Consider the following 14,248-nt stretch of genomic DNA (forward strand, 5'->3'; position numbering starts at 1 on the left):
ACCATGACACCTCGTTGACTTTCTTCAGCACAAACAATGAAAAACTCACATGAAGAGTTGGTGTATAAACCTTACCAAGAATCTAAACCCTAATTTAGTCGTATTTTACATTTAGTCTTATAAGGAATTCAAGCACTCAATCATTCTCAAAAAGGTCCTGAACGAATTGAATGTCATGGCTACACTCCAATTGCAAATCATGGTTGTGGTCAATTTTAGCCGAAGTCATTGTGATAATTAAGATCAATTTTGCCTCCTTGGTAAAAGTGATTTGAACGTATTATAATTGTGATTCAGAATTCAAATTTGACTCAGATTGAGACTTCTAATTTGATTGTGATTATGACTTCAAATTTGACTTCGATTATGATGTCAAATTTGATTTTTTGTAAGATTTATCTCATTTAGAAGAATATCCTCATGAATAATTTTCTGATTAGGATATGATTTTCTGTGTACATTTACAAATAATTTTAGGTTTATAAATATGTCTCCAATATTCTAGAATTAGTTATAGCTATATCATTTTCGTGTGGTTGATTGATTTGATTGTGGTTTATTGTTGATCTAATTTCATAACAAATTGGTATCAGAGCCGTTGGATCAAACCATCAACGTTTGGTAGATCTCGACCGTTAGATTTGCATTAGCTGATTTCAAGTTGCCCAACACGTTTAGCCCCCGCCATAGTCGCATGTCCGCCTCTTCTTCCATTGCCGACGACCCTACTTTCACCATTGACTGCCCTTGACCTTACCGTCGCTTCAGATCCAGTCGTCTTCCTCTACTTCATCGGCGTTTGCCCTTTGTCGTTAGCGTTTTTGTCGATTGGAACATTGCCAGTCGTTGTCGAGCTTCTTGTTGCTGATATGCTCTCTCTTCCACCGTCGATTATTGGCCAACCTTTGCCACCTTGCTTTTCTGCCATCGGCCTTCCTTGCTGCTTGTAGTCCTTCAACACATCCACCATTGTCGATTGGGTTTCCCCCATTACAGGAAGCTTCAAGCTTCAAGGTTCTAACACACCCAGATCTTGGTCGACCCAAGTCGCCAGGATTTGACTCGCTTTAGATCTAGCCAGCCAGAATAACAGATCCAATTATATTTTTATGTTCAAATTTGGCCTAAATCTAGTATTTTAGTTCGTTTTCAATTGGGATTTTGTTTATGGACCGCTTGACATTATTTAGGGTTATTTGATCTTTATATTGGCTGCCTTGAAGTATGATATGGATCTGAATATTTGATTCTCGCAATGACAGGTTAATATACGTGCAATTTTAGACGAATGAATTTATATGAAGGTGGAGTTATCAAGAGGGATTTATATTGACTAATGCGAACTTATTAAGATCAACAAAGATATATTGAGGTTGATCTCTGGCTATACTTTAAGTGTGGCTGAAGATATTCACTACAATGAACTTTGTGTAGATTTGGGTGGTATTTTCTGTGGTGCAGTTTTAGTTGGTATTTATCAGGAGATTAATTATTTGTGATTTTGTTGAAAAAAAGAATTTTAGATAATTCCATATTTGAATTTCGTGTCAAGGTAAAGCTTATTACAATTGTGACCTGGAATTCAAATTTGACTGAGATTGAGACTCCTAATTTGATTATGATTATAACTTCAAATTTGACTGGGATTATAATGATATCAAATTCGATTTTTTGTGAGATTATCTCATCTGGAGGAATATTCTCATGAATCATCTTTTGATCAGGATATGATTTTCTGTGAATATCTATAGATAATTTTAGGTTTATAAATAGATGTCCAATGTTTTGAAATTAATTACAACTATATCACTTTTGTATTATCAATATTTGATTAGTGATATTTTGTTCTTTCTGCTCGTAATTTTTCTCAATTTGAATTTTTCATGTTAAATTCTGTGTTCATGTGTGGTTGATTGATTTAATTGTAATTTGTTATCGATCCAATTTCGTAAGAGAACCTCCAACTCATAGATTAACGTTGCATTCTTTTTCTTGGAGTAAGTTCATTGTAGATTTTCTCATGTAATCTTTCAGTGATAAGAAACATTAGATTCTTATTAACTTCTACTCTCATGGAATTCCATATCTATGACATGATTATCGAGCCTAACTTGTCCCATGTTCTGAATCTTGGATCCTCCTCTTTCAGGCTGGTATCAGTGATTTGACCTATCTTTTCATGTCCCTTAAGAAATGTGCGAATCACCTAACTCCATTACAGATAGTTTAATCCAAGTGGTAAAGTGGGTTCATATTCTGGAAATCACTTCCAGTTCTTGTAATGGTGAAAGTTGTTGATGTGGCCAACGATTCATTTGTAGTAGTTGAAGTAATATCAGTAGAAATAGTTTGACATATTGTGAAAGAGAGGAAGAACGAATAAGAGAAACTACAATAAAGGTAGAATCGCAGGTATGCAGTGGCAACGATGAAGCCCAGAAAGGCGATAACGGTCAAAAAGGTGATGAAAGCCGAAAAGATAAAAAAGACGCCTTAGAAAAGTGGCATTGATACCATGAAGATTTTTTTGGTAATCTCTCATTATTTTAGAGCCAATTTACATTGGTATTTAAGGTGGATCCCGAAGCCTTCATAAGGAAACCAGAAAACTAACCAATATATAGTCAATTTTGGCATGCATAGGAGAAGTTATGTTCCATTTAATATGAACAAATCACCAAAACTGGACATGCAACGATCCTCTAAACTTCTTTGTGTTCCCATCTCGAAACTTCTTCTTCTTCTTCTTCTTCTTCTTCTTCTTTCTGTTGACTCAAACCGGGGAGTCCCGTGTTCATTTCCTCCATTTCATCGACTCCCTTGCTCGACTCATCAGTGGCGCATTGGACTGTGATCGGTTCTCCTGACTCCTGATCCTGGAAATCATAGGGAAAATCTGTTTCCCAGTGGTGACTCTGAATTGAGCTATTGAATTCAGCGTCGCCGTCATTGTCAGTGTCGGAAGTCTCACGGTATGCATCATCTTCTTCTTCCTGTACAAAAACCAGAAAAGAAAGGGGAAAGACAGCTTAAGCTAACTGCACGTTACAAGTCAGGTAGCTGCTTCAACTATCTACACACAGAATTGCCAGACATGATATTGACCTCACTGTCTTCATCTTCAATGGGATAAGCGGAATCTAGTTTGTCATAAAGCTCCTCATCTCCAGAGTCTTTTGCGGCCGCTATTTGTTCCTAAATTGTATAGCAAAGAGAACAGGATTTAGTAAAAAGAAAGAGAATAAAGGATGCTCTGCAGTCTGAATCTGAAGCTATAGGTATAGGTATAGGTATAGGTGATCGTACGATTTCAGATCTTAGCTTCTCCGCTCTGGTTTGCAGAGTCGAAATATGATTCAGGAGAGCCTGCAAGTCAAAGATCGTATAACCAACAAGTTAAGACCTGCAAATGCCTTATCAATTCGGAGAATATATCAGTTTAGGACAATCGACATTGATGAATGAATTGTCTATAATTCATGTAGCCACAATCTCGCCTAGTGGGAATTGTGGCTTGTTATTGGCGCACGCATGTTCTGTGATTGGGATGAAAAGGACTACATTTGTCAAGGAAGATTGACATAAATTTGAATTTTTAGCACAGAGATGACTGGACGTATAGAATTCATGTATTCACTGCTGACTATACAACTGTTGGGAGGTACTGAAAGGGCTTTTCTGAATTCGAAGAAATACCTGACTCCTTTGAAGCTCAATTGAACGTGCTAATGCCTTCCGCTTTGTCAGGAGATTCTTTGGCCTCAGTGCTGGAGGTCGCCGATAGTCCTTGCCCCGGAACACAATGATGGCATACCCTTTTGACACTTTGTCGACTGATACCAGAACACCTCCACTCTCAGCTTCAAGAGAGAGCGCAACATTTTTTACCTCCTCGAAGCTCTTGGCTTTTACAATGATCTTAACCAGTTCTCTGTACTTCCAATGCAAGTGCATGTTCTCCACTGTACCTCCGAAAACTCCACGCCTACCTGAATTAAAAGAATCCTTTAAACTTAATATCTGAAAGCTGAGAGAGAGAAGTGTGAAAAATCATAGCTGGAAAGGTTTTTCTACCAAGAAGCAAGAAAGCTTTCATCCTCAAACCAAGCTTGCGAAACATAAACCTCTCCTCGTCAGTTATGCTATTTGGATCTGCAGTTCGCTCTGCTGGAGCCAATGACAACTCCACTTTACACAAGGTCTGTTCGGCTTTCATGAGCTTTCTCTCAGCCTGTTAGAAAATTCGACTAAAGATTCAGGCCACAGATTTGGAAATTGAACTGTTATCACCCAAAAGAATATTCTGAGGCTTAAAACCCATCAAGAAACTTTAAGAATGTTAACAGGTTTTGAGAAACTTACAAAAGCAAGCTTGCGCTCAAGCTTTCTTATGAGGTTGGCATGTCTTAACACCTCTACTTCTCTCATTACCTTTGCCTTGTCACCGTCATCCAGCTGTTTCCCCCACTGAGCATTTGCATTCAATGTTTCCTCAAGCGTACCAGCAGTACCAGATTCGTCATTTGTTCCAACACGTGGTATAACCAAAGATGAAGCTCTCAACCTTGCTTGCTCCTCTTCATCTTGCAAGTCCTTTGCCAATCTCTCTTTTTCTAGCAATGCTTCAGCAACCTCTGGTGACAAGAAACTCTTCCCCCTATAGAACACTAAGAAATCCTTGTTTCTAGAGAGAAGCACACCCCCTGTCAATTTCTGCATCCCGATAAACTAAATATGATGATCCAGGCAGCAAGTATCCAGTTCATAAGTTATTCCCAAACAGATTAAATGGGCCAGTAAAGCACATGAAAAAGTCTCTAGTAGTCTAAAACAATTTTTGTTGGGTTCCTTTCATCCTTTGTTATAAACACAAAAATGTACATTTGCCTTCAAAAGATTTAACACATATATTGGTGCATCTCGTCCTGAAATCCCTGACCTTTGCGACATTCTAAATGACATTCAACCATGTGCTGATAAAGAAAATGAAACTATTAGTCCCAAGATCCAGTTACGTTTTGAATGATGATTGTACAACCTCAATCACCTAGTGAGTGATTAGCTTTTACTAGTGTGGTAATAACATCAACAATGATAACAAAAATGACATCACAAGCTTTTTAATCCACTAGGTAAGATCGCCTGCATGAATTCCTAACTCTCCAACCATCTCTATCCATGCCCATATCTTCTATAAGGCCATTATATCTTTGTATACATGCATTTATTGAAAAAAAAAATTAGCACAACCAAGTGCATATTCATGGATAATTAAGACTGTTAATCACTGATTCTGGGGATAAATAGAGCAAATTGAAGCAAAGTATTGAGATCAAGTTCAAGGGTTGTTTTCTCCTAGTATTTCTTCCTTCACCTCTTCGATGAGATCATTTTGTAGATAGATACAATTGTGCAAGACTGCAAGGTTTGCCCCCATATCATATCGTGGTGCTTTCCTATATAATCCTACTTAAAATTAAAAAAGAAATCTGACTTAGCAAAAAAAGAAAAAAACTGTCTTCTCCTAAGTTTTCTGCCCCATTAACAATGTAAAATTAACATAATCGATAGCATTTTCATTGACAATTATTACGACATTAGCCTTAGTTCTGAGGATAACTAGGACTTGGAGTGGACTATTGAGATCAAGTTAAATTTCTAGCTTCTTCTAAATTTTCTGTCCCATAAAAAATTTATATTGATTACCTTTATATCCTCGGCCATTCTCTCGCTTGTAGTTAGCTGCACACCGCGTTTAAGTGCAATCTTTGCAATTGAACTTCTTTCCCATAACTTGATCAGGGCAACAGCCAAACCTTGGTGCTGCCTACTTCTACCTGCATATGTGGAATTTCATATCAAAATCCAGATAAGCTCTTGGAGAGTACTATACAAGTTTGCATGAAGTGGCATACCTAAAGCAAAATGTGGAGGGAGAACTCTTGCAAGTCTCCTTAAAGATGTTGCCTCTTTTACTGAAAGTGTAGATCTCACCCCATAAGGAACAATTCTGAAGGGAGGCTGGTACCCAGGAACGACACCAGGAAGTAAATCGGCATCTACAGGTAATGGATCACCTCCTGGCCAATCTGTGTATCTGGGCCCTAAGTTCTCTAACAGCTTGTCAACTTCGTCCTCGTACCTTATCTCCTGTGATGATTCTGAATTTCCAGTTTCCTCAAGTGCACTTCCTGATTCTCCATGAGGTGGATGTAGATCATTGACAGAACTGGGTTCTAAAGAGTTTCTACTTCTATCAGCTGCTGCTGGCAAGGAATTGAGTGATGTCCTCTTGTTTGCTCGTGTTGAAGGAGCCTCATAACCCACACCCCTGTATAAAGAAACAGAAGTGCCAGATCTCCAAATCACCAATCCACCCGTTTTTCTCTGAAAGTGAAGATAAAGGTGAAGACAAAGTTGAAATCAAATAGTTGGATACAATTGATTGTGAGATATACTGCAGCTCAAAACTTCAATTTCCACAAAACCTGTACAAGTGCTTTCAGTTACTACAATATCCTAGCAAACTCTGTTTCTTTCAAAATCATGAACAGAAAGTTTAAGATGAATTACTCTGTTGACATCAAATCTACAAGTGTAATAGAGTCCACACATGAGAACTATAATGATGCAATCATAAATGAAGTAAAGAGCATATCTCACAGTCCAACCACTCTCCCCCTGGCACAAAGATTTAAGTGCCACAGGAAAAAGAGCCTTATATTAGCAGAGGCAATTTATGACATGAACTATGGAAATATGGCTGTATGCACAACCATCATCTCATGAAATTGGGTAATTCCTTAGTTTAATATGCTTCCAAAGCACTATGCCTCAAGTTGCTAATTTTTGTTTGGTGTTAGATGTCTTGCAGAAAGAACACTGCTCACTGAACATTCATAATGTCTAATTGACTCTTATAGGATAACCAACCCATTAGAAGAGGATTTCCAAAGCATTTGTTCTTCATAGACTGTGAAGTTGAAATAGCAGATGCTTCAGAATTTAGACCAATTCACAATTTTGTGGTACATAAGAAAATATGCAGTCGAAATATCTTTGATTATGATTATTGATGGGACCTCATCCGAGGAGGTTGCGAAGAATTGCTCTTTCATAGCTATATCATCCTCCAAAATGAGAAGATACAAATTAAATTCATTTTTTAAATTTCAGCACTCAGATTTACCTTTGAATTCTTGAAGCACAGGTTTTATATGCAATGCAGTTCCATAATTAATCAGGACGATATCAAATATTAACCTACTTCTTGAAAATCAGAAATAAAAACACATATCAATAAATGGGGGTAAAACTAGTTTTTGGACAGGCTTACCTCCAATATCTCATGCATCCGCCTCATATCAAGGGCAGGGGCACCCTCGATTTTCAATCTAACAACCTCAGACGACTTCCACTTCTCATGAATCACATGTACCATTTCTTTTGTGACACCAGCACCGCCAATTCTTGTCTTGTTCTTTATCCGCATGGCCATGTTCCTCAGCCTCCTCAGCTCTGATTCCGGAAGAGTCAATTCAGCCAAAGAAGTCCTACTCTTTTGCCTCACGGAATTTTGCTTTTCCTCTTCCTTATCCACTGGCTTCTCCCACGGAAACCTCACTTCTCCTTGCCTCCCAAGCACATTTTCCATCCCCAATGGCGAATCTTCTGAGAACCCACCTCGTGCATTCGGCAACATTCCTTCCTCTACATAAAATATGTCCTCAACAGACCCTTTCTCAATCACTCTCTTTCCCTCCTCTCTCCTCTCATTCCCATCCTCTATATACCCAAATTTCTTCAATTTCTCCACAATCCTCTCCATTGTACTACCACCACTCTCACCATCACCACTAACACCACCACTAGAACTAACTTTTGTGGAAGCCAAACTTGAAACATTGCCACTATTTCTATAATTCAACACAGCCCGAGGCGGTCTGGGCCAGCTCTGTTGGGGGACACAATTCCATTTATCCAACCAACTGCTACGAGAGGACTTTGCATTAGGATTTAATTGAGAAACGGGTGCTTCGGCAGCAAAACCCCATTTCTTATACTTCCTTCTAAGTACAAAATTGGAATTCTCTTGTGGGTCTCTACCTGAGTTTGAGTGTGAACTGAGAGCCCTGTTAGCACCGCAAAAAGTTTGATTCTTGAAAGGAGTGGACGAACCGTACCTGAATAACTGCAAGCCTGGGGTGACATGGAGTTTCGAGACTGAGCTCTGGAACGAGTCTAAGAAGGTTGTTGTTGTTGGGTTATACATATATACATATATTTATATATATATATATATAGAGAGAGAGAGAGAGAGAGAGAGAGAGAGAGAGAGAAGCTGCCGGAAACTGAGCAACCTAATTGAAGCAGCCGCGAAATCTTGAACCTTTGGGCTCCCCATCTCATTCAGATTACCCTCTCTCTAATGCAGCCATGTGGGGCGCACTATATCTTAATAAGGCAGGCGGTGCTAGGTTGCGCATCTGAGTGCAATACGCACTATTGAATATTTTGAACTGAACCGTGGTTGAATCCGGTTCATGGCGGTTTAATCCGGTCCATGAAACTATTTCTCTCTTCCTCTCTCCGTCTCCATTAGGTCACTTTCCTAGAATCCAAACTGCTCGTCCTAGGGTTTCTTCTTTCAGGTAAGCATATAATTTCTCTCATATATCTGATCGGTGTGAAATATATATGTTTTGTGGTAGAAACGTTTGCCATCTTTTATTGTACAATGATTTGTTTCTTGGGTTGAATTCTGGCATCTCAGGGTGAACAGTGATGAAAGTTCAAAATCTATGACTTGTTTTGATTAATTTCCGTTCCAATTAGCGGATGAACGGATGTGTGTAGAGGTCGATTCAGAGAAGGTGATTGCTTAACGTGTGTGTTTGTTGTAGAGTCGTATGACAAGAGAAGGAAAAAGTTCTGTGAAATTCTAGCATGAAGTATTTCTTATATGAAAATAATGATCCTCTTTAGTTGAGTAGTAAGAGTGCGAGTCGTTGTTTAACATTGTACAAGTTCTGGGCTTTGATTTGATGATTTTATATGTTGCTTTGGTTAGAGGACTGGCATCGCTGGAATGAATGCTTATGAAGCCCAAAAAAGGCACCTCTACTATGCTTTTTGCATCTGTTTAATCCTATATTCCTGTTTGGCTTGTTGTTTGGTGCTAACTAGAGGTTGAAGTATTTCATGATCAAATCTTGTGGAAGTAGAATGAAAAAGTGGTGTCATGAACTTAGGTTTGACCTATGGTTTTAGGAGGAAATTTGGAAGAAATCTAGGGAGATAGAATCAGAATTGGAGGGAGAAATCAGAAGAAATGAGGGGGAAATGCAGACAGAACAGAGAAGGGAGAGAATCAGAGGGAAACGAGAGAGAGAGAGAGATCAGAGAAGTTGATAGAGAAGCAGATTTCAATTATCATTCAACTATCTCTAGTCCTCTAGGCTTTAGCCTATTTATACAGCAAGGTACAACCTACTACAATACATCTAATAAATAATTACTAATATATCCTTGTATATCCTTGGGGTCGTGACTATCCCCCCTTCTTGAGAGATTTCTTATCCCCAAGAAATTATAGCAACAATCACCGTTTTCTTCATCCAATTCCTTCCTTCACTATCTGGTTCATCCTTCTTCTCTTTTTCCTTTCTTTCTTTTTCCTTGTAAGCCTTTTTCTCGTCTCTTACGTTCTCTTTCTTTTTCTTTTCCTGCAAATATAAAATTTAGACCTTGAAGATCTCCATGTCAAGGCTCTCTTCTCCAGAAATTATGCCAGTGAGTTGTAGCAATAAGTATTCCGGTAGCAATCTTCTCTTCCATCATCTTCCAAACTGTATGGTAGTTTGTCACAAAACAGAGGCCAAATTATGGCCAATTTTGCTGCGGATTTTAATTGCTATTTACGGTTTTCTCTTGTGGTCTTTAATTGTAATTTTCCCTTTCTCTAGCTGTAGTTAGTTAGATAGTACAGCTAGGTGTAAAGGTGGCTAGAATAGGACAAAACAATTTGTTATGGGGCATATGATCTGCTGTGGCAGCACCCAGAGCAGACTATATAAGCTGAGGGCTGCTCCTGTAAGGATTATCAAAGATTTGAATCAAGAATCCTATTCTCTCTCCCTAACTTCTCTCTCACTTCGTTCTCATTCTTTTCTCCAATCTCTCCCTCTCTTTTCTCGGTTCTTCAACTACTTCCTCTAATTCACATTGAATTAGAAGGATTGTTATTGCCACATTGTATAACTGTGACACAGTTCTTCTGCTCAGTCCACTTCAATTGTTCCTTCTCTACCAAAACCACTAGAAACTGGTCCACACATTTGCAATGACAGCAAGATTGTCATATTGTTCAAGATCAAAACATCAGTAAGGTATTCTCCTGCTGGAATTATCTTAACCTGTTTGATGCCTGCATTAACCCAAGCTATGGACTCAGCCTTCTCCGGAGCAAAAGGCAAAGAAATAGTATTCTTAGAACCTTCTTTCTTAGAACTATTCCTCCCAAGATTCCATTCCTGGACATTAGCTGGTCTTTCAGACATTGGACTAGGCACCAGGGGTAATGCTATGGACTTTGCTTCCTCTCTTAATCCGTCGAACAGTTTCTCATTGTTCTCCTGCAACCTCTCAATAGTCATATCATTATTTATTAGCTGTTCTTCCGATTTCTTGGCAACTGCAACTGAATTCTTTTCAACACTGTTTGTTTTAGGAATTGATTGAGCCAATTTCTCATTGCAAAAGACTGGATCAATTTCAATTCCAAAAGAATCATTTGCCTCTTTCTCAATCTCAAGAACTTCTCTGTTAACATCTTTCAATCCTGATGATCGATCGTTTGAATCAATCATCTCATGATCAAAACTTCCTAGGTAGTCATCTTGAGCATCTTCTTCAGAAACTTTTCTTATTAAGAAATCAGGTATTGGAGGGAGTACCTAATCCTTCAAGAGAAACAGATTTAAGATCTTCAAAATCCAAAGTTGTTGTGACATCTTTGGCTTCCTGATTGCTGGTGTACACCAGAGGTTCACTTTCAGCAAATTTCTCCTCCAGTGATGTATCATTGACGTTTCTGGCAACTGCAATTCCTTTCCTGTCCTCCTGAATTTCCTGATCTATTGCAACTTCTTGTAGATCGGAGGTCTTAGGTAGGATTCCTTTCTCGTCATACTGACCTGAATTTCCTTTGAAATCAAATCCAGCAAGTTGTCCAGCTTTTGGTCAAATTTAGCGAATTCCTTCTCGAATCTGTTCTCCATCTTCACAGTTTTAATTCACCAAATTTCACTCTGAACAGCTTTTAACGATCACCTGGACCTGTCTCTAAACTGCTTCCAGTACTCACCTGAACCTCAATTCAGCAACCTTTGAGTCCGCCTCAATCACAGTTGAATTAGAGAAATCAGCAGCCTTCCTTAATGCTGTAGCCTAGAATTGCTGAAATCTTCCTCTGCACTGCTTCCTGAGAATTCGATTGGCTCTGAAACAGCCTCTTGTGAATCACCCCTGGATCAGCTTCATTGAATCATCTCAAACGTCACTAACCTAGCATCGGCTGCTCTGGAACAACTGTTAGAGATTACCTAGGTCAGTCAGCCAAAAATCAACCGGCTCTGATCTGCCTTCCAAAATTGCCTCGAATTCTGTCACTGAAACCGCTTCTAGGAATCATCTAGATCTACAGCTGGTAATAGCAGTCTTCTTAGATCTATTGAAAATTCAACTGAAATTGAATTTGCCTGAATTCTTAGCACAAGAATTGCTGGAATCACAGCCGAGAATCAACCAGCTTTGATACCATTTGTCATGAACCTAGGTTTGATGTACGGTTTTAGGGGGAAATTTGGAGAAATTGAGCGAGATAGAATCAGAATTGGAGGGAGAAATCAGAAAAATGAGGAGGAAATGCAGACAGAATAGAGAAAGAGAGAGAATCAGAGGGAAATGAGAGAGCAGAGAGAGATCAGAGAAGTTGAGAGAGAAACAGATTTCAATTATTGTTCAACCATCTCTAATCCTCTAGGTTTTAGCCTCTATTTATACAGCAAGGTACAACCTACTACAATACATCTAATACATAATTTACTAATATATCCTTGTATATCCTTGGGGTCGTGACAACTGACAAGTGGAACCTAGACATGCCAGTTACCCAACTGTACCTTTTAGTGGATATTATTACTTATAAATACTGATTGGGATAGCAAATGCGAGTGAAGAAGCTAGTCTAGCATTAGCGTATGATTGGATTATAGAATATTGTAACCTTGATACGGGAATCCATGGAGGTGTTGGATGTGATGATTAAGAGAAGAATCATTAATTTTTTGCCTTTGGGGTTGTGAGAAGGCTGAATTATTTGCAAAGTTAGGATATAAATTGTAGTAATAAAAAAAGTACAGGAGTGGAGTGAAGGTTCTAATAAATAAGACTTTAAATAATAAGGCAACAGATGAAAAGAGGTTGAGAGAGGGTAATATTTCAATTGAAGTTATTCTAGGACAAGAGACTTTACACGTTATTAGTACATATGCACCACAAGCCTGAATGAGAGAAGAGGGCATTTCTCCCAACTTTGCAAGGGTTGGAGGAGTATTTAGAAAGGTGACTTGAATGACCATGTGAGCAGAAAAGTGAATGAGTATAGAAATGTGTCTGCACACTGGTTTCAAAGGTATAAAAGTATGTAAGTTGAGTTTCAAGTGCTTTCAGGATAAACAAATTCACTACCTTTGTGATCTGCAGCATCTGCTAATAGCCTTGCTCTTATGGGCTGGTAGTTTAGTATTTGTTTTGCACTGTTCTCCATTATATGGTACTTTGGCTTATATGATTTGATGTTTGCTCCATCAATTTACTTGTCTGAAAGTTGGCTATCTTCATGCTCATTGACAAATGTGTGGTGTCAGTAGGCTGCCTCATCACCTGTCCTGTATGTTTGGTCATTTTGATGCAGAGAGCAAGCAAATGATTCAGGAAACAGAAATACATGGGCGCATTGCAATCCCCAGCAAGAGCCTGGACAGAAATGGAGCAATCCCCTTAAGTTCAGTTGTAGCATGTCTCTTAAAGGAATTGCTGCTCATAAAGTCCACAGAGGAACATGGTTACTTCCTTGGAATAACCAAATTAAAGAGCATAGGCAGCGGAGAGTTGGAAGAGAAATCAAATGAAATCCTCTTCCCAGTAGCCTTTTACTGTCGCACCTTCCTACCTGTCGTTGGAGAAATCATGCTTGGAGTCGTTCACAAGATACACAGCCGGGGGGTTTTCTTGAGATGCGGACCCATGAAATACATTTATCTATCGGCTCAAAAGATGCCAAACTTCTACTATGTCCGAACCAAAACCCAGGAGATTTTCATGAGCGATGATCTCTCGAGGATAGAGGAGGACGTGGTCATCCGTTTTATGGTATTTGCCATGAGATGGAGAAAGAAACATTGGGACACGGACATCGAAAGAGAGTTCATGATACTTGGCTGTTTAGAAGGTGACTGCCTGGGCCCAGTTTCATTGTCGGGTTCAGATGAATTGAGCCTGTAAAGGTTTTTGTACCCTCAACATCAACACCATTCCCATTCCTGCTATAGTTCCCTGCCTTTGTATGTCGTGGTGATATGTACAAATTGATGTTTCCTGTAAGGAAAGCTGGAGTTGATGGACTAATATTGTTCATCCTGCAGCTTCGATGCTGTAAAAGCAGGTAGAAAGATTTATACTGGCATGTCTCATAGGAATTGGTCTTTTTTAAAGGGTTCTTTTACTCTCAACCATTCCCTTTGTAGTTCTGTCTTTGTATGCAGCGGTAGTGATGTGTACAAATTGATGTTTCCTGTAGTGAAAAAGCAGATAGATTATACTGGCATGTTTCATAGAAATTGCCTTCAGTCCTGTACCCAATTGAAATGTAGGCTTTGATTGAAAAAGTATCCATGGCCTCTGTTTGTAGAAATTAAAGGAATTGGTTTAAGCCTACTTCTGTCTTCAAAAGACAAAATGCAGTCCAAAATACATGCATTAGTTATAAAAGAGAAAGACAATGATACCAGTAGACAATTAATTAATGGCCCAATCCAATCTTACAAATCAGAATGACTTATCAAATGTGATCTTGTACCCACTGGAGTCTTGAACAAACTTGAGGAGTGTACAATTACAAACACAAAACAATCAGTGGCAGAAACAACAGTAGCAAGGTTACAGTTACCATCATACGACTTCATTT

The 14,248-nt window shown here is 38.8% G+C and overlaps 2 protein-coding genes across 3 annotated transcripts; one reads left to right on the forward strand and one right to left on the reverse strand.

The window, feature by feature from the left end:
* Nucleotides 1–2,493: 2,493 nt before the first annotated feature.
* LOC127799604 (CRM-domain containing factor CFM3A, chloroplastic/mitochondrial) lies at nt 2,494–8,370 on the reverse strand. Its single transcript, XM_052333795.1, has 9 exons — nt 7,337–8,370; nt 5,916–6,387; nt 5,707–5,837; nt 4,363–4,713; nt 4,075–4,231; nt 3,697–3,989; nt 3,307–3,366; nt 3,106–3,195; nt 2,494–2,993 (listed from the first exon to the last, which is right to left on the reverse strand). Exons 1-9 carry the CDS (start codon nt 8,270–8,272, stop codon nt 2,703–2,705), a joined length of 2,781 nt encoding a protein of 926 aa, XP_052189755.1. The 5' UTR covers nt 8,273–8,370; the 3' UTR covers nt 2,494–2,702.
* A 156-nt stretch (nt 8,371–8,526) lies between these two features.
* Nucleotides 8,527–13,784, forward strand: LOC127799605 (DNA-directed RNA polymerase V subunit 7-like). Of its 2 annotated transcripts, none has more exons than XM_052333796.1 (2): nt 8,527–8,651; nt 12,977–13,784. In XM_052333796.1, exon 2 carries the CDS (start codon nt 12,988–12,990, stop codon nt 13,564–13,566), a length of 579 nt encoding a protein of 192 aa, XP_052189756.1. In that variant the 5' UTR covers nt 8,527–8,651; nt 12,977–12,987; the 3' UTR covers nt 13,567–13,784. The 2 variants fall into 2 exon arrangements, with proteins under 2 accessions (XP_052189756.1, XP_052189757.1); XM_052333797.1 differs by lacking the exon at nt 8,527–8,651 and adding an exon at nt 8,733–8,873.
* The last annotated feature ends 464 nt before the right edge of the window (nt 13,785–14,248 follow it).

Source organism: Diospyros lotus, chromosome 4 (genome assembly GCF_014633365.1).
Source record: "Diospyros lotus cultivar Yz01 chromosome 4, ASM1463336v1, whole genome shotgun sequence".
NCBI classification, from domain to species: Eukaryota; Viridiplantae; Streptophyta; class Magnoliopsida; order Ericales; family Ebenaceae; genus Diospyros; species Diospyros lotus.

Bases quoted from the DNA above. Each gene is read 5' to 3' on its own strand.
- LOC127799604 (XM_052333795.1), bottom strand. From the start codon at position 8,272: ATGTATAACCCAACAACAACAACCTTCTTAGACTCGTTCCAGAGCTCA. The intron at 5,838-5,915 runs GTATGCCACTTC...CCACATATGCAG, and splicing joins CCCTCCACATTTTGCTTTAG to GTAGAAGTAGGCAGCACCAA. The intron at 3,196-3,306 runs GTACGATCACCT...TATACAATTTAG, and splicing joins AGAAGCTAAGATCTGAAATC to GAACAAATAGCGGCCGCAAA.
- LOC127799605 (XM_052333796.1), top strand. From the start codon at position 12,988: ATGATTCAGGAAACAGAAATACATGGGCGCATTGCAATCCCCAGCAAG.